At 48.6% G+C, this 20554-nt stretch overlaps 1 protein-coding gene across 2 annotated transcripts in view; it reads right to left on the reverse strand.

The window, feature by feature from the left end:
• Window positions 1-9807: 9807 nt before the first annotated feature.
• Window positions 9808-20554, reverse strand: part of Hsf2bp (heat shock transcription factor 2 binding protein) — an 86000-nt gene continuing 75253 nt past the window's right edge. The window contains 1 exon segment of one of the 2 annotated variants that reach the window (NM_001127683.1): window positions 9808-11833. In NM_001127683.1, the coding sequence (NP_001121155.1) occupies window positions 11625-11833 (209 nt within the window). In that variant the 3' untranslated portion in view covers window positions 9808-11624. 2 annotated transcript variants of the gene reach the window in all.

The raw sequence follows: 20554 nt of genomic DNA on the forward strand, positions 1-20554 counted from the left end.
ATCCCACGGTCTCCCTACTGCAACGTTGGGTACTTCCAGCCGTCCTTCCACACCCTTGCATCATCCCAAGCACCAGGGCTTGCTGCCTATCCTGCCTCCTCCCACCAGGTGAGCCATGAAGTTTCTTTAATGAGGACTAAATGCCATTCTTTCCTGACTGGCAGGGCTTTGGGTTGTACCCAGAACCTCTGGTGGGGAAGCCCTGGTTCAGGTGGTCCTGGAACTCAGAAGGGACTTTCAGAACACAGCTCTTACCTGTGTACTGCCTTCTGTTCCTAGCCACACTGGGAGTCCAGCCAACAGCCCAGAGCCTCCAACAGCATCCCACTGCGTGGGGCTGGAGGGTGGGAGGGAGCCTCCGTGGGCTAGCAGCAGGAAGGAGGACATGATTCCCTTCCACCCTGCAGAGTGACTGTTGTGGCAATCTCTCCGACTGACTCACTTCCCCCTTCCCAGCCTGAGAGGCTGAGTGCTCGGTGCCAGGGCCCACTTGACAGCATCAAAGCACTTACTGTTAAAATGGCTTGCCCATCTCAGGAAAACATCATGGCTCGGGCACAGCATGCAAGTAAGGGAGGAGGAAGAAGGGAGGCCTCACCATGGCCTCCCTCTGTTCCTTCTCACCCCATAAAAAATGCTCTGAGCTCAGGGCTTCTCCTCCCCTCCGTCCTGCCCAGTGCACTGGTCCCACAAGAAACACTTGGGAGGCTGAAGCAGGAACTCGAGGCACAGCTAAACTATACAGCTAGTTCAACACCAGTCTAGGAAACCCAGCAAGACACTGTCTTAATACAAAGAATAAAATGGGCTGAAGATACAATGCAATGGTAGAGCACTTGCCTAGCTCACAGAAGGCCCTAGGCTTGATCCTTGGTATTGCAAACGGAACAGAAAGAGACCAACTAAACGTGGGATACCTGGGAGGCGCCCCTCTAGAAGGCACTTGGCAAGTGGTTCACGTGGGTGATCGCCAAGCCTCAAGTGAAGGTCCTCAGAAATCTGCAGAGGCCCTGAGCAGCCCCAGGTTCCCTGACGAAGGAGGCAGCCCCTCGCACTAGGCTTCTGCCTCTGCCTTTCAAGCTCCCCAGACCCCAGCTGTCCTATCCACCATGGACTGAAACCCTAGCCAATGTAGAGGCCAGTGCCTGAGGTGTGTGAACCAGCCCCACTTAGCGTCCAGGGGTGCTGGAGAAAGACTCAGCTTGAGGAGGCTTTTTACGTAGACATGAGCTTGGGGAGACAGTGTCTGTACTGGGACACCCGAGATGGAAGAGGGTCCCAGAGCACAGGGAGACGGCAGGAGAGCGTGAGAGAAAGAATGCTTGGAGGGTGGGGGTAGGGAGATGGACAGGAAAGGCAGGCACTGGGGCTCAGGAAGGGGACCTTAACAAGCACATGCTTACACCCAGGCCAGATGGAGGGCTACTGGGAGGTGGAGAGATGCTGCTGTGTAGAAAGAAGCGAGGGTGACAGGGTGCACGTGCTGGGGCTGGCCACGGTCCGGTCCGGGATCCAGCAGCAACAGCAGCAGCCCCCAGCTGCCTGGGGCAGCCCAGAGGGACAGGACTATGTCACACCAGGATCTGGCTTGCTGGAGAGGGTTCTAGGGCCAGCGAGCGGAGGACAGGAAAGGGCAGATAGTGTTCTCAAGAGGTCTTCCAGAGGGATGACATACCAAGGAGCAGGCTAAACTGGAAAGGCCACCCTTAGTATAGGGCTCCCAACGCTGCCACCAACTAGCCGAAGCCACGGTGATACAGATCAGGAAGGGCAGTGAATATTTCTTCTCTGAGTCACTTCCACTGGCCACATGAAGGCCCGGGGTGAGTGAGTGACTTAGGGTCACTTTGCCTCAAGTGTAGGCCTACATGGCCCTCACTTCAGACCACACCTCAGTGTGAATGAAGATCAGGCGGCTGGGGAAGGCACTCTTTCCGGTGAAAGGCTGTCTCCCCGTGAATTCCAATCTACACATGCCAATGCACACATGTACACACAATTTGCATGTGCACACATGAACACCTTTCCATATGCACCTAAACAAGGGCATGTGTGTGACAACATACGCATGCACACATTCCAGAGGCTCCTGGAGGTGTCCCTCGAACCTCTCCCCAGGATGTCTGGGTGTGATGCTAGCATGGCTCCTCAGGGAGGTCTCCGTCAGGCTCTCCTAGCTTCCATCACCCCAGGGCACGGTTGAGCTAGTGGATGTGAGAGGGGGTCAGGAGGCAGGGAATGAGAAACAAGACATCACCAACCTAGATCTATCCGCCTGTGATACTGGAGCTGGAGAACGGATGCATTAAGCCCTAGACAGAGGCCTCAGCCCTCCTGCTTCCATAGAGAGGGATCCAGACTTCCAGAAAATTCCAACAGCAAGTTCTCTAGGAAGGGCAGGCATCGGACATTGGAAATAGGGGCCAATCTCTGGGAAGGGCTCTGTCCAAGGACAGCAAGAAAGACCTGTGCTGTAATGTTAAGAGTATTCTGACGCCACCTGAGGCAAGCTGTTGCCCCTCCCACATGGCTGCTGATAGAAATGGTGACGTTAAGCTAGCCCTGCCCACTTTATCTGAAACAAAGGCCCTTAAACACCAGTCAGCTGGTCAGTGCTCACACAGGGTCAGGACCAAATACTCCATTACACTTGGACTTTTTGATAGGAAGGGTATTTACACTAAAGGAAGATTTATAAAAGAAGGGGCAACCATGACTTTTTAGTATCCTCTTTACCACACCAGCCCGGTCACGGTGAACCAGCCCAAGCTTCCTAGGTACCAGCGGAAGGAGCTGGAAGTTGTCCCAGTTAACCTTGAACTTGTAGTTAGAAAGTCCCGCCTGTACCCTTGCTCCCCTTCTGCCTTCCAGGACACAAAATCTATCTGACACTATGAAAGGGAGAGATGGGCTGGGGAGAAGGCTCCGTGGGTAAAGCACTTAACACCAAGTGTGAGGACCTGAGCCTAAGTCCCTAGGCCAACAAGAAGTTGGGCACAGTAGCCCACACCTGATACTTGCAGTACCCTCACAGGAGGCAGACAGGAGAATCCCCAGACGCCTGCAGGCTAGGGAACCTGGTGTACAGAGCGCAGACTCAGTCTCTAACAAACTGGAAAGAGAGAACTAATGCCCACGGCTGTCTTCTGACCTCTACCCTCATAACTTCAGTTCGGCAACACCCATTCGGACCCTGGATGGCAAAGTCAATCTGGTTAGGAGAGACAGAAACCACCAGGCTGACCCTGTGACACTATGTGGGAACGCATCCCATTTCTTCCCAGGATGCCCCTTCTCCACCAACCCCACTCTCTGAGTCACTGGGAGAGACTCTGTTTCTCAGCATGACCTAGCTTCTAGGCCCCCATCTCTGGACGTGGCAAACCCTTAAAGCATCATCTGATAACAAGGATCATGTGGGTGTGATGCAAACCCCAGCCCAATCTTTCCAGAACTTGGTCTTGAACCTTCGGCTTCCTCCCCAACTACAACCACTCCTTGTATTTGCCAGCTGGGTGGGGAGGCTTGCCTAAGACCAGCCCAGTGCTCCAGCAAGCTTAGCCTGCCCACGTACCGGGCTCTTGGGAAGCACCGGGACTGTGCTGGACCTGACCCGCAGCTTTCTGAGTCACTCTGCCTCCAGTCTAGCCTGCTGGCGTGCTGGGTCTGACGCACCTGCTCAGTGGATCGTGTGCCTTCCCCTCACTCTCACTTACTGACTCACGGATGCTTTATCCTGCCTCCGGTAGAAATTACATAGCAAGGGCTGGATGGCCAGGAACGCACACACCCTGATCTGCAACAGGGAGGAATGTAACTCAACTTTCTCTCAGACGGCCTGGCTTCCCCCAGAGCAAAGCCAGAGGCAGGACTCCTGCACGGACAGCCCTGCTGCACTTAGAAAATCCCAGGGAAGGAGTGGGCCTGGAAACCAGAAGGAAAGGGAGGCCAGCCTCAAAGGTCAGGTCTCCAACCGTCCATGTCCACCAAATACGGGCCTCCTTTTGGAAGCTACTGACCGGGGCTGGGGGTGTCCTCCCTCTACCCTGCCCCACTACAGACACCTAGGAGAGGCTCCAGAGAGTGGGCACAGAAGTGGCGGGAGAAGTGAGCAGACACAGGAGCGTCCATAACTGTGTGAGAGACAGATGTTGGCAGTTCTGTGGAGGAGAGTTCTGGAGTACAGCCTTTGAACTCTCCCAGCTGTACTCTCTGGGGACTGAGGACAGATGACAGAGGTACCCCTGGAAACACCCGGGGGGATGCTGCCATACCATGGGGAGTCAAGTGAACGCTCAGATATGTCCACATGCCAAATACGGGGCAGTGACCTGACCTATGACCTATGACTGGGCAGCGAGGTGGACCACATTCCTTCACTGTGCTGTCCCTGGCTGGAGCTCCGCTCCCACCTTTCTTGTGTTCGAAATGCCAACAACACGTAGATAGATTTTTAACAGACACCTAAACAGCGCAAGCCGGGAAAGACTGACGGATGAAAACACGGCTTTCCGAGGTGCCCTACACTGTCCTCTCTCGGTTCCGCTGCTCTGAGAGCTGCCTGATTTTCTTAGTACAGAAAACTCTCCCACTTTGAAAGTGGGAGGCCTGAGGGAACTGGAGGCACTGGTTGGTGGGGGACAAGTTCTCCTCTTGCATGAGATGGCGTACGCCTACTCCCATTTCCACAAGTCTACTCCAGATAAGGTTTCCAGACACCACCAGCATGGTGTGAGGTTGCTGAGGGCTGCCCTGCCCCCAAGGAGGCCATGCCTCTCATGTGTCATTCAGGACTCAGGTAATGAGGGCAGACCTCATGCTTAGATGAATGCTCCGTGAGAACATGGGGGCAGGCCATATCCTCAACACGGGGGATGCCTCTTGGAGGATGTCTCAGGATACTTCTCTTGGGGGGTGCTTGGCCAGCTGTGGTGCTGGCTCCAGTGGGTGTGAGAAGAGGGCAGGTGTGTGGAGTGTTAAGAGGCCAGTGGCGCAAGGCCCTGGGTTCGGTCCCCAGCTCCGAAAAAAAGAACCACAAAAAAAAAAAAAAAAAAAAAAAAAAAAAAGAGGCCAGTGGCTATGGATGAGAAAGGCCCGGGAGTCTCAGGAAATGTCCGCTTTTCTGAGAAGCATACTGTTTGAAGGCTGGTATCACGGGTTGACTCACTGACGTCCTAAAGCATAGCATATTCAGATCTATAAGGAGTTGAGGTAACCTCAACGTTTGCCAGCTGTTCTTGGTGCCCACATTCCTTAACCTCAGTCACCCCAAAGCATAAATACTGCCCCTCTTTCTTGTTTTCATGGGTGGTGAGGCCACTTCATGTGCCAGGAGCTGGGCATATATGGTCCAGCATTGCCTGTTCTAGCTCAGGCCAGAGTTCACGCCAGCACAAACACTCAGAGAGGAGATGGAGTCTCCAAGTCTGCACAGCAGTCCCTGGAAAAGCCAATGAGCTCTCCCAACACAAAAGCTCTTGTCTTTTCTGAAGTGAAAGCTGCATCTTCACAGCCCGAGGCGTGGCCCAGGTCAGAATGTACTGGAAAGGACTTGAGGAAATAATGAACTGTGTGCTGAGGAAGGTTACGGTTACAAATTTCGGGAAAGAGAAGCCGCTCTGTGATCTGCAGCATGGCTTATGCAAGCCACACTGGATGCAGTATGCCCTCTTGGGAAGGGACTGATGCCAAAGGGGACTGCTTGGCCCGCAGTTGAGTGTGACAAACAGGAAGGCTTTTCACCTGCCTGGACCTCAGTCAAGGGTTTCCTGAGACAAGACGATAGGATCAAGAACCCAAGAGTACAGGCAGCTTTGTTCCTTGCTGGGAGTCTCCTGTGCTAATGACGTCAACAGGACAGACAGGGCCCCTGGAGCTAGCCAGCTGGCAGGTGCGTGCACCTCACACACCACTCTTACCCCAAAGCCTGAACCCTAGGCCTAGGCCCAGGGTTTATTTGTTTTCCTTGAGGCTCTAGTATATCCTGAATAAAGCTTTTTCCTGGCAACCCCCAGAAATGGGATTCTTTCTAGAACACCAGAATAAAAGAGAGGCTTTAGGAGGCAAGAAAGCCAGAAACAGAGATAGCAGCAGGATACGGTGCTCTAGTTTAGGCCAGCCTTCTGCTCAGGGCCCTGGTCAGTGAGTCACTGGCAATGGAAGAAGCAGTTGGCTAGAATCCTGCAAGGTGGGGACTTTTGGTGGGTCCTATAGGACAATGATAACTTGTCACCGCTTCTGCAGAACTGATCAAGTATCTGAGCATGCATACTTGGTCTACAACCGAAACATAGTCACACTGCTAATACAGGCCTGATCGCAGAACACACAGGGCTGTAAACCTGTCCCCTGGCCCCACAGACTCTTGCAGCCACAATGCCCCACAGGCCCACCAGATGCAAGGGGAATACATGAGGGAGATGAGAGGAAAACTGTATAGTGTTCCAGAACCCACAGCCTTGACTGCTCAGAGACATGTGGCCTTTACTTTTGATGCCTGCTCCTTGGAAGAATCCTGTCACATGGCTATGATTCACCTTGGAAAGAAGAGGCACCAGACCCAGGTTGGCTTAAGTCTTCCCATCCTCCTTGCACCCTCTTGGGGCTGCCCTCACTGCCTAGAGTCCAGCTTCATTCATCAGCACCCTGGCTCCCTGGGTACTAAGGAGGAGAGGCCTTTATCCTGGGGAGGTGTTTGTGGACATGAGCTCACTGCTAGTCTTAGCATCATAGTCTCTGACCATACTGTGTACAAGGGTAGGAAAGAGCATCATGACGGGGAGAGAGAGAGAGAGAGAGAGAGAGAGAGAGAGAGAGAGAGAGAGAGAGAGAGAGATTGTGCCCATTTCATGCTCAAAACCATAATCTTCTTTTAGATTTACGTGTAAATCCAAGGTTTCCCCTGCCCCACCTTCCAAAGCCAGCTATCATACAACATCCACCACAGAGTCTCCCACAGCTACAGTCCAGCTCCCCCTGCCACTGCAGGCCCTGGATGAGTGCTCTCCGGCCTTCTGCCTCCTCCTGCTGCCTGGAATGTTCTTCATGGACAGTCACAGAAGTACTCTGCATAAAAACAGAGCCATAAAAATGCCTTCGATGAAAAGCCATGCTTGACTATGCGAGCAGGTGTCCCTTTTCCAACCGTCAGTGACTGTGCCAGGGACTTTAGGCCCACCTTTGAGAGGAATAAGAGGCAGTCAGGGAGTCTGTTTGGGTACAGCCTACAATCCTTATAACAAGGGCTACTTACGAAGCCAAAGTGTTAAAAAAAAAACAAACCAGAAGGCAAAATATACACCACTTTCTGAGCTCTGAAAATCACATTTGTGATGGCGTGTTAAAATGACAACTACAAAGTTGAGCAAGTGGTATTTGGAAAACTGGATATCCTCACACCCAGGCCTTTGCTCAGACCATATGTAAAAATGCGTGCACTGGGAGTGGTGTCAGGTTCCTCAGTTACTCAAGATGTGAGAGACAGGGGGACTGCTTAAATCCAGGAGCTCCAAGTTACACAAACTAGTGAGATCCTCATCCCAAAACAAAAATAAAACAAAACAAAAAATCTCAAAGTGGATGGAAGCCCTAAAGCAAAAGAGATAAAACCATAACTATGGTCACATGACGACAAGGGGGGCCGCCCTCACGACTGCAGAATTGGTGATCTCTTAGATGCTCAGAGTAAGGACACAGGAAGAAACAGAAGCTGGAGGTGAGGGAAAGGAACAGCTCCTCTGTGTCAGACGACACCACAGTGAAGACGCACCATGAAATGACCGCAAGCAGAGGCAAGTCCTCGGTCCAATCAGGGATCCTGAACACATGAAAACTCCTACAGCTCTGCACAAAAATAAACAGTAGCTCAACTCAGAAACATCTCAAGGGCCTCAACAGGCCTCCTCCACAGCGATGGCCACAGCAGTGCCACCACAGGCAGGAAGGGAAGACCACAGTGAGACCTACGTCATGGCTACTGCCATCAGTGGTCTGTCGGTAAGACAGAAAAGGCAGAGTGTCCAAGGAGAGCGTAGGTGAGGACCCCTGCATTGCTGCTGTGTGGACAGAGACTGTGTGCAGCTTCTGTGGATAAAACTTTGCCATGAAAGTATGGGGGCCAGAACCTGGATCCTTAGGACCCGTGGAAACATCAGGGGTGTGTGACACTTACCTGCACCAGGTAAAGACAGCGTCCCTAGGGCAAGCTGGCTGGCTAGGCTAGATGGACGCATCAAACTCCAGGTCTGGTGAGAGCTCCCACTTCAGTATACACCTCTGAGACTAAGAAGATACCCGCCATCGACTTTAGGCCTCCAAACTCACACTTACACATATGCACCTGAACACACATACACAACCATGTACAACCACACACACGTATGCAAGAAAAAAAAAGGTAAACATAGCATTGCAGTATGATCTAGCAATTTCACTACTAAGAATTCGCCCAAAGAATCAAAAGCAGGGACTTAAGCAGGCCTTTGTACACGTGTGTTCTTGGCAGATGTATTCACTAGTAGCTAAAAGATGGAATGAACCCAAATGTTCACCAAGAAATGGACAAGAACACTGTGATTACGTAAACGTGGTTGCATGGCCATTAGAACAATGGCGCTCTGACATACATTCAACGCACACAAACCCTGACGTCATACAGACGGAATAAGCCAGACCGAGTGGGACAAGCTAAACCCACTGACGCAAAAACAGAACAGGCACACCAAGACCTAGGAGGGAGAGGCTTGCGTAAGGGGACGTTATTCACTGGGTCCTTCTATCTGAGATGAAGTCCTAGACACAGTGAGAGGTGACAGATACACTGCTGAATTCTACATGTAAAACGGTGAGACTTTATGCTGAACTTACTTTTGTGACTTTTTTTTAAAACCACAAAGACAGTTTTCATTGTATGCCACACGCTAACTTCTTATCGTAAATCTGCACCCAAACCTAAATGTGGGCATGAGAAACGCAGAGACAGCTGTGTTGCGGCGACGTGGCGGTCACAGCATCTGCGGGGCTGGCCACAGTAATTGTTTCCTGGCTTTCCTGCCCTAGGTTGGACTGGGAAAGTATCCAGGGACCTTTCAGTGGATCCCCATAATCTTCCAAGCTCCCACACTGTTCTGGAAGGATACTGGGTCTGACACCTCATCCTGTGCTACCCCGGGACCTTTACTCAGGGTCATCAATTGGGCAGAGCCATTCTACTGGGACACTCTGAGCAGCTATGCCATGGGAAGATATATAGCAAATGCTAACACCATGACTTTCTGGGACATCAGTAAGTCTGCAGAGACACCTGCCAGTCCTGTTCAGTGTAACGCCACAGCAGCACACAACAGCAGGTCTGGAAGGACAGGTGTGGCAGGGAGTCTACAACCTTCTTCACATTCCTCCTTGGCCGTGTGATTTTCTTCTGGCCACGGACTTATGATTCTAGGCTTTAACTGATAGTATAGGAGTTGTACAGCCCTGAATTGTCGCACAACAGGCTTAACCCGGTCATACCCCATGAAAAGAAGAGACAGGTTTCTAGATCCATCACCAGACTTCGAATGGCTCTGAACATTCCAAGGCTAGTGCTGATAACAGAGCCAAGGAGGCTCAGTGAGGAGGAGTGGGTACATGCTGGCTCTCCTGCCAGGCTCCCCACCTTCTCCTAGAAGCTGATAGTGCCAAAGAAAAAGCTCTACAAATGCACGGAGAATACTTTAAAACCTAAAATTAAAAGTACTTGTATGTATTGCTTTACTAGTTTATCTCTGGGTTTTAAATTCACAAGGGTTCAGGCCCTGCAAGGCATACACCTCAATGTGTATTTTTATTTTTTAGCTGCTAGGTTTTCTTTAAGTGGCTACATACAGAAGAAACCAAGGAGACCATGATTTCCTGTCAGCCCTGCAGTGAAGAGTGGGGTCACTGGGCTGGGTCCTTTGGTGCTCCCTTTGGTGCTCACAAAGGACACCTGTGCGTAGCGATTCTAGGAGAATCTTGCTGGAAATCCTTGCCTACAGTGTACCTCAGAAGAGAAAGGATGATCACATCTTTACCCTCATGACCATCTAATAACTGCCAAGCTACCTGGTGTTCTGAGGACGGGCAGTGGTAGCCACTACTGCTGCCTGTGCTGCGGTTCTGGTTTCCTTTTCTTTTCCGTCTCCTTCTTCCTCTTCCTTCTTCCTCCTTCTCCTCCTTCTTGGTTTTTTTGAGACAGTGTTTCTCTGTGCCACCCTTGCTGTCCTGGAACTCACAAAGATCTGCCTGCCTCTGCCTCCCGAGAGCTGAGATTAAAGGTGTGTGCCATCACCGCCTGGCTGGCAGTGTCTTGTAATCTACACTAGGACACCAGGCTAGGCCTTTTTGGTAGAGAAAAGCCCAGCAATCCTGAGAGGCACAAGCGGATCACAACAGCTCCCCTTGCTAGGACACTAAACAAGCAGAAGGTTGGGGTGCCATGATTGGGTGTGCACTCACTCACCCTTCATCGGGACCCACAGAGCCACCAAGCACAAACGGACCCACGTCGGCCTCCCCTCCATGAATCCTGAGTGCTCCTCTCCCTGGCTCTGCTGAGTTAGTGCTCCACAGAGTCAAGCAGCCATACTTTCTCTTAAGTTCTTCGTTCAACATACAGTACATATTCTCTTAAAAGAAAATGAAGTCACTCTACAGCACCACACACAGGAAAGCAGCTCAACGTGTGTGCTGAAGCCGCCATTGCAAGGGGACACACACTTCCTCCTTACAGGATGCCCCAGCTCAATGCCCTGCAGTATCCTGTCCTGCCAGAGGCTTCTGTGGGAATCTCTCGCACAGCTCACCACCTGTGACAGGGGCAGCATGCTTTCTTTTGTCCTCTGCCAGTTTCTTAGAACAGAAGCTAGGCAGTCGAATGGCTGCACAGACAGACAGAGCAGCCTACGCACGCGTAGGCAGATGGGTGACCACGTCATGGAATGTGACCTCCTACTGCTCATCTTGAAGCCATTCCCCATACTTGCTTTAAGTTCATAGTCAAGAGGCCAGAACAAAATAAGGAAAGTGTGTTTTCCTAAACAAATAACAATGGACAAAGGACACCAACTTCCTAACCCCAAGATTATATTCAGAAACTGATACTGACTCAACTTTATTCAAAAATAAAAGCACGGAGACAGAGATCAACTGTCCATTGCATGTGAAGTAACAGGTCATAAAAGGTTACAAAGGTAACCTGTGCAGTGGGGTCATGGTTACCAGAGAAGGGGGTGGGCCATCACAGAAATGCTGCTGGAACACAGACCACATGGGAGGTGGTGGTCCAACTCCACGCGCAGGCAGCCTCCAGGGCAGCAGGACGCTACTCTGCGAAAACTCAGAGTAGCCAAGTGTTCTGAGGTGACCTTTCTGGAGAATACAACCTTTTTGGGGTCACTGCTCTGGCAAAATTAACCAGCTGCCTGACCAGTGTGCACTCCCAAGGGAGACACAGGATGCTTACCCATCATGCTCATCTCTAGTCCTCAAGGCCTGTGATCTCTAACACGTGACATAAGTGACATACTAGTTTTGAACACAAAGGTAGAAGCTCAGGAGGGGACAGGCCACTGGCACTTTCACCAAGCTCCGGTAGTTGGGCACATCTAAACACTACAGTCCAGGGCACGGAGGTCTTCCAGGAGCTCCCGGGCAGCGGACTGCAGGTGGGAGTTGCGGCTCTTGGACATGGCCAGGATGCGCTGCAGGGGCAAGGAGCTCTGGAGCTCAGAGGCCACCTTGGAGAAGACGTCTGGTTCTAGAACCACAGACTGGATGAGCCGCACGGCATGAAGGCACACTTCTGCATCTGGATCTGGGGAGAGGAGATGCTGCTGGTTAAAATCAAAGCCTCTTCAGGAAGCCACCCTGGAGGGGTCTTTCTGAATGACAGGTCTGACAGGTGAAAAGGCTGTGGGCTAATCCAGAAACAGAAGCCCAGCTTGGTATGTTTGTGATGGAACACAAGCACCACCACCTTTAGCAAACACCCATCCTCAAATGCTGTGATTATGTAATTTAAAGCAGTTCAAAGCACTTGTTTCCTTGGAGGACCAGGTTCAATTGCAAAACCCACATAGTGGTTCACAACCATCCATAACTCTCTAGTTCCAAGGGATCCAACACCTTCCTCTGACCTCCATGGGTACCAGGCACATATATGGTGCACATGCACACATACAGGCAAAAGAGTTGTACATATAAAATAAAATAAAATAAATCTTTTTGTTTTAGTTTGGTTTTTTGTTTGTTTGTTTGTTTGTTTGTTTGTTTGTCAGGACAGGGTCTCTCTGTGTGGCTCTGGCTGTCCTGGAACTTGTTCTACAGAGCAGGCTGGCCTCAAACTCACAGAGATCCACCTGCCTCTGCCTCCCAAGTGCTAGGATTAAAGATGTACACCACTACTGCTGGCAAAAATAAAATAAATCTTAAAAGAAAACCTACTAAGCTACAACTATCAGGGCTTCTAAGGGGTTTGATGTTTCCTTGTGGCTCTCATGGGAAAGACCTGGTGGTTACCTGGGGTGCTCTCAGGAGGTGGTGAGACTACAGAACTGCAGAACTGCACTTAAGGGAAAGCTCGGTCACGAGGAATGTACTCTTCAAGGGGACACTAGGACCCCTAGTCCCTTCACTTCTCTCCTGCTTCTCAACTGCTATGTGGTAAATAGGCATTTCTGCTGTCACAGCCCAAAGCAACAAGGACAAATGATCAAAGACTGAAGCATCTCAGACCACGAGCCAAAGCAAGCCCTTCGTCCTTCTGATATAGCAGTCCAGTGTACAGAACTCACTGACATGGGGCCTCCCACGTTCTGCTGGGCTGTCTACTTCTACAATTGCTTAAGAAGGTAGTACCTCTCATGTTCACGCCAACTGTGACACGTTCCTCAGTAATAACATAGATAGTGCCTACTCGTGGCCTTTGAGATGGAAAATGTCACAGTGTCATCGTTTCTGTTCTACTGCTGTGAAGACATCACGACCAAGGCTACTTATAAAGAAAGCATTTAACTTGTGCTTAACTTGTGGGGCTTGTTTACGGTGTTGGAGGGTTAGTCCATGATCATCATATGGCTGTCACATCATGGTGGCAAGCATGCCAGGCAGGCGGGCAGGCCGGTAAGCTTGGTGCTGGGGCAATAACTAAGAGCACCTATCTTATTCACAAGCTGGAGGCAGAGAACATGAAACCGGGCCTAGCGAGGGCTGTTAGAAACCTCAAAAGGATAGGCCTCCTCCAGCAAGGTCACACCCCCTGACTCTTCCCAGTCTACCACCTAGGAATCAAATGTATGAGCCTGCGGCAGCCATTTTCATTTACTCCACCACACACAGGCTACAGGATCCACAGTGGATTTCATTATTTTCCTGAATGCCCCTCAGGAGTGACAGAGCCTGGGAACCCTGCTTGTATTAGAATAACCACTGACAAGTAGACCAAAATAATAGCATAAGTCAAAGCTGTACTCTTTAACCCGGGTAGACTAACCATTCCTCTCTGGTGGATACACTACCGGCTGTAATGGGAGCCAGCACACAGCCAGCACCTCTTTCTTAGACTACACTCACTCAAAAGGACCCGTCAAGAAGTCAGTGGGACGAAACGCTACTCCCTCTGCCGGAACCACAGACTTCTCTTATAGAACAAAAGTGGGGATTGTCGTTAGGGAAGGCTAAAATAAAACCTGTTCTTCAATGAAGGAGAGACACAGAGCTATCCTAAACCCAGACCATAAAAACCTTTCTATTCTAGAGAGGTAAGAGAAATGAAGGGCATGGTGGCTGCTAAGGAATCCTACAGAGAAAGTCCGACACAGGTACAAGTAACATGGGTGCTAGGAACTAAGCTGGGTCCTCTCAAAGAGTAGTGCATGCTCTTAACCAGGGAGCATCACTTCAGCCCTGAGTTCAATTTTTTTAAAGAAGTAAACAAAAATAACATGGCAGGAACCACATACAGCTTCCAAAATTCAAAATGTTCACTATGTGACCTCGAGTAGAAAAGCTTGTCTGACCCTGCTCTGTTGACTTACACACCATGCCCAACATTGAATCAAAAACCACAACAAAGAAACAAAGGCCACTAACTAACTACCAGCGACAGTCAGCCAGAGACAGTCAGCGTGTGTATCTGCACAAAGGCATGTGTAGCACCCGCATGCAGTGCCCTTAGAAGCTGTAAAGTGATGGATCTAGAGCTGCAGTTGTAGACAGAGGATTCTGAGCCACCGTGTGTTTGCTAGGAGCTGAACCTAAGTGCTCTGAAGCACTGAGCCACCGCCCCGACACCGCTCCACAGTATAAAAGCATATATACTCTGATTAAACTTTATATTGTGAACTCTAAGGCATAAACAAAAACATTAATGCGACCAGCCATACCAGACAAGAAGGAGGAAGAACTAGGTTTGAAGCCCTCCATGTGTTTCTAATAGATGGGTAACGATGTTGTGATCAAGTCTACCCCCAGCTCCCTCTGCCAACTCTCCCCATTCCCTGCCATCGCCACCTTCCCTCCCAGCGTCATGTGATCCTTTTAAACTCACTGAGTCCACTCAGTGCTGCCGGTGTGTGCAGATGTGGACTCGCCCACTGGAGCATGGCAGCCTATCAGAGCTGCCTCTGAAGAACACTGACTGCCTCTGCCCCGCAGTCATCAACTGCCCAGGGCTCCTTCCTCAAAGATTTTCTTTTTATTCGTATATGTGTATGCCATGTGTGTGCAGGTGCCCATATAGGCCAGAAAAGCGTGTCTGATCCCCTGGAGTAGCCATTAAAAGGTTATCTGTGAGCCAGCTGATATGGGTAGTGGGATTTTACAAGAGAATACTGTTAATTGTTGAGCTAATGGTTACATTAAGAGAAACAGTATGGAGCAAGATGCCCTCGTGCCTTGTGTGGTCTCCATGGGCAATGTATGCACACACACACACACACACACAGAGAGAGAGAGAGAGAGAGAGAGAGAGAGAGAGAGAGTGAGTGTGTGTTTTAGAAACTGCGTAAGTACAAGAGACAGAGAACACTCTCTGTATGGAAGCAAGCCTCTAGACTCTTGCTAGATATAAATGTAAGAGTCAAAACAGAACAGCCGGGCCTCACCAGTAAATGGCATCTCTGAGAAGACTAAGGCAGGCCTGACACGAGTTCCAGCCCAGCTTGGGCACAGAATGAGAAAGCCTGTCTCCAAAAACAATATGAAATGTTTAACAAAATAATGTGACATAAACACTAACTATAAGAAAGCGATGGCTGCCTATCATTATATCACAGTCTCTTATGTGTGTTTCAGAACAAGAAGTGTCAGGACTGAAGAGGACCTTGAGTAATTAAGAGGTCAGGGCATCCAGTGATGAAGCGGTTAGAATATGAATGTGCTTAACAACAGAGTGCCCAGAGCTGAGGCAACAGGGCAGAGAGCCCGGGAAATCAACATTCACAGCCGAGCTGGGAACTCTGACGCCGTCCCTATCATTGATCTGTTGTTGTTGTTGTGTTGTTTTAAGATCAAACAAGATGAATAAGGAAATAGACAGCCCTGGCTGCCCTAGGCCTCGCTCTTTATACCAGGCAGGCCTGGAATTCATAGAGATTGCACTGCCTCTGCCTCCTCAGGGATAGAATTAGAGTGAGTCACCATCCATTTCTAAACAATGCTACCATCTCACCATCCTGGTCATTTAGACGACACTACACCCAAAATTAGTGTAAGAGATTCCTCCCTAGGACCTATGGGACAGCAAGCCCCAACAGAAACTCTGCTCAGGACCATAGGACAAATCTCAAAACAAAAAACATTTAGTGACTCCTGAGTATGTTCTGTGATCACACCGTTAAGATGGAAACAGCAGTTCTATAAGAAGAACATAAAGACACCCCTAAAACTCTCTAACACTAAACAGGCATCAAACATAAAATCATTTCTAATCATCTTTGCCTTCATTTTTTAAAATTGAAGGGAAGGGCTAAACTAAAACTTGCAAAAACTAATAAAGATGTGTGCAGAAATTAATACAGTTGAGAATAAAAATGCTGGGTATGGTAGCTGGTGTCTGCAATTCCAGAGCTAAGGCAGGAGGACCACTGTGAGTTCAAGGCAAAACTGGGCCTTGAATTCAGGATAGCCAAAGACACACAGATTGTGTCTTGTCTCAAAGACCACCAAGTGAACAACAGAAAGATAAGTAAGTAAAATTAATTCAGGAGGAAAATAAAAAAGCCCTTCAAAAAATAATTCTAAAACTAGCCAAGATTAGTGGAGAGGGGGAAAGTCAGAAATGAGAACTGTCAAGAATAAGACAGTGGCTGTTACCCTACAGAAAGTTAACAGTAATAAGGGATATGAACAGTTTTGTGTCCATAATTTTAAAACTTGGATGAATGAACTTTCAAAGTTCCCTGAGTTTTCTCTTTAGGTTGAAAAACCTAAATTAGTCCTATATCTACTAAGGAAATTGAATTTGAAGTAACAAGAAATGTTTAAACAATGAGTAAGAACCCAGAGCCAGATGGCTTCATTTAAAGAAGACACAGTAATTCTGCATAAACCCTAGAGTAGATGGCACTAGGCAGATGGCTCAGCTCTAATAGAGTGCGATGCTTTTCCCGAGGACTCAAGTCCCGTCCCCAGCACCACATCATGTGGTTCCCGACCACCTGTAACTTCAACTCCAGAGGATCCAAACCCGATGGCCTTTGTAGACACTGCATGCTCGTTCTCTCTCTCTCTCTCTCTCTCTCTCTCTCTCTCTCTCTCTCTCTCTCTCACACACACACACACACACACACACACACACACACACACACACACACACACACAGAGACAATTTTTTGAAAGACTTCCAGAAATTAGAAAGAAGAACAAATCTCAATTTTCTAAACGAGGCCAGAGCTATCCTGATGCCCAAACCATATAAACATTTTATGAGGAAACAACAGAGCCTCGGCTTTTGTGAAAGCCCTGGACAACATATTAGCAAATCAGATCCAGGAACATAGAGACAATATCAAATAAATACGCATTTGCATCCTGGGAATGCTAAATGGGTTCAACACTTGTAAATTATGCAAATATCTCTTATCGTAACACAGACTAAGGAATATTTATCTTTCAACCAGATGCTGACAAGTCCTTTGGTAAATTTAGTATTTGTTCGGATTTGTTCTCAGCAAATGACAGCAGAATGAAATATTCTGAGCATATGAGGGCATCTACAAACACAGGCAGCCAGCAGCACACATAATGGTAGGAAAAAGCCTCGAAGACGCAAGGGCACGTCCTCAAAACCCCATCCAAATCACAGTTGACACGTGATACAATACAGAGACATATAGACTGAAAAGAAGAGCTAAAACTGTCTCCACTTCCACAGAACAGTTCACAGAACACACACAAAGCCACTGAACTGAGTTGTACAAGGTTTCAGGATTACAGGCTCAGCATATGAAGATTAGTTTTATCCACAAACTGACAAAAATCAAAATTTTTAAAGAATACCACTAAAGATGAAAAAATTATAAACACTAAGCAAACAGTTGTACAGAATGTCTGGAAGCTTCAAAAGGTAAACCCACGTGACACTGACGTGGGAACTGGAAGCAGCGGAACCCAGAGGTGTCCTACGCTGAGACCAGCTCCGTGCTGCTCAGAAACTTACACGAGGCTCGCAGCGGCTTGGTCTGATCGCTTCAGGGCCTCTGATGAGCTAGAACTTCATAGTTAAAGCACACGGTAGGAAAAGCAGCTCACCTCACACTGGGCAGAAACAGAAGGGAAGAAGAGAAGCCGGCCAAAGTTCCACAGTCCCCTTCGAAAGCAACTTCCTGAAGTGATCCAATCCTTTCAACTAGGCTCCCTCTCCCAAGGTCCCTTCATCTCCGGGCAGTCCCATCCACTGAGGACTGAGGCCATAATGACATTTAGGGACAAGATGTCTCAAGAGGCTTACAATGCCAAGTCTCTTCAACTTTATCTACACGTGTAATGTGATTCCAACCAAAATCCCAGTAAACACTTTAATAAAAATCAACAAAACAGAGCCCAGCACTTAAAAATACTGGTTGAGGGGTTGGGGATTTAGCTCAGTGGTAGAGCACTTGCCTAGCAAGCGCAAGGCCCCGGGTTCGGTCCCCAGCTCCGAAATAAAGAATAAAATAAATAAATCAATTAAAATACTGGTTGCTCTTCCAGGGGATCTGGGTTCAATTCCCAGCACCCACATGGAGGCTAACAATATCTATAACCCCAGCTGCCTGGACTCCGATACACTCACTCTGCCAGCTTCTGCAGGCACCAGCATACACATGGTACACAGATAAGCAAACACCATGCATGCAAAATGAGTGAGTGAGTGAATGAATGAATGAATGAATGAATGAAGCTGACACATACACACATATACACATACATACATACACACACACAGTTTTAAAAATCAATAACCCATTCTAGGTCTTACAAAAAAGGTAAAAGACTGCAAGAGCCAAGATAATTTAAAAAGGAAGTCAAGGCCTTGTGGCTCCACTGACAGAGCCCAGACCCATAGTTCTTAAGACGACATGGAATTACCAGGGGATTGACCTGGAAATAAGTGAAGAGGGTTGAAGACTCCAGAAGCAGACAATCCAAGGATGCTGCTTCGTGTAGATTACAGCTAATCTGCCTGACTTTATAAAACAATACAGCAGCGGGTACTAGACCCAGGGCCAGCTCCCCACTCTTTCCCTTCCCGCATGACTGGAGGCTGAAGGAGAGAAATGCTGCATGAAAAGGCCCTTCCAGAGGATTCCAGCACCTTCCTCCAGGACATAGAGATGACCTACCACCCACTGGGAAAGAATCTGATGCTCCCAAACCAGAAACTTTAGGCACTACAGCATGGTCAGTCACAGAAATAAAAACTTCAACAAGAAGTGTGCAAAATGGAATTGAGGAGCTCTCGTAAGCAGTGTTACTAGACAGATGGACAGAGGGTGGGGCAGGGACAGCCACCACAGTCAAGAGAACTAGTCAGCAAAGTCAGCCACCACTGTGCAGTGACGCGGTAACTCTGAGCAGACCTCTGAGGTGAGGGGTATGTGTGTGCAAACTGAAAGAGTGCTTTTAGTTTTCAGACAAATTGATTAAAAATGCACAAAACATAGGAGTTCCGAGAATGCGACAGAGGGGATAAGATAAACTAGAAAAGCACAGCAGCACAGAGGATGGAGATGCCATCGTGAACGCCAGAACTTTAAATAACGAAACAAAGAAGTCACACATTTCTAAAGTCAGATCAGGTACAAAGACTCTGTAGTGAATCCCGTCTCAGATCAAAACGAACAAAACAAGGAAAACAATGAAACTGCAGCACGGGACACCAGAGCAGAGTGAAGAGACGCCTTCACCCCGGAATCTCTGGGTGAGAAGAAAATGAACGTCTCTCAGACACGAAGCATCTCCTCAGCGTTCTCACACGCTCTTCTCCAACGCCAGACTACATGGTCCAACCTAAACAAGCCAACAAAGCAAGGAGGGGGAGGCAGAGGGGAGGGGGGCCCTTAGAGCATAAAGAAGCAAGGCGAGACTCTGCGGAACAGGAACCTATGGGCACACTTGGGCTAGAGAAATGTCTTCAGAGGAGAACTGAAGGTTAGATACATTATTAACATGTGGGATCCAGGCTGAATGAACCGGGCCTGACCGCACACACCTGTAATCCCAGCACTAGAGAGGCAGGGACAGGAGGCTCTCTGGGGCTGGCTGGCCTACCGTCTGCCCGCCGGCCTGCTTCTGCCTACCTAACCTTTTTGGTAAACTACAAATCCCAGCGAGAAACCCTGTCTCTCAACACATACAGATGTGTGTACATATAAGAATACACATACACAGACACAAACATAATAATAATAATAATAATAATAATAATAAAGAAAATATACAAAATGAGAAAATTATTGCCACAATAAAAAACTGGAAGAAAAGGAAATAATTTAAGACTTAGGCGTGAGTCCTAGCAGTCATAATAAAGCGAAAAGTGAATGTTATCCTGACTCAAGCTATGACTGTCCTGGGACAGTGGGTTGTGGGAGCCAACGAGCAATCCTGAGGAATAAGTCTCCTCGGAAGGCCGTCAATGGGGAACCTGAGCAGAGCAGCCCCAGTACCCGTAGGAAACAAGTGGCGGTATCCACAGGGCATTTGAGAGGGATCAGCAGGGCTCTGATATGGAAATAATAATGAATTTGCACAAAGCTTTTAAATAAAATATGAATCTAATGAGAATCCTATTTCTATGCACATATTCTGTACATTAGAGTTCATATTCCAAATCACATGCAAATTAACTTAATTGAGAATATGCAATGATGTGTAATAAAAATTCTTCACAATCACCAAAAATAAGTCATCTCTGTCCACATATTAGTAATGGTTTACAGTTCTTTTCAACCACTCAATGTGTTCAATGACTAAACTATCCTGAAGGAATCCAGATGGCCTTTCCTCTCATCTGAGGCAAGGGCATTTGTTTCAACTGCAAGAATACTTGTTCCCA

The sequence above is a fragment of the Rattus norvegicus genome, chromosome 20 (assembly GCF_036323735.1).
Source record: "Rattus norvegicus strain BN/NHsdMcwi chromosome 20, GRCr8, whole genome shotgun sequence".
NCBI lineage: Eukaryota > Metazoa > Chordata > Mammalia > Rodentia > Muridae > Rattus > Rattus norvegicus.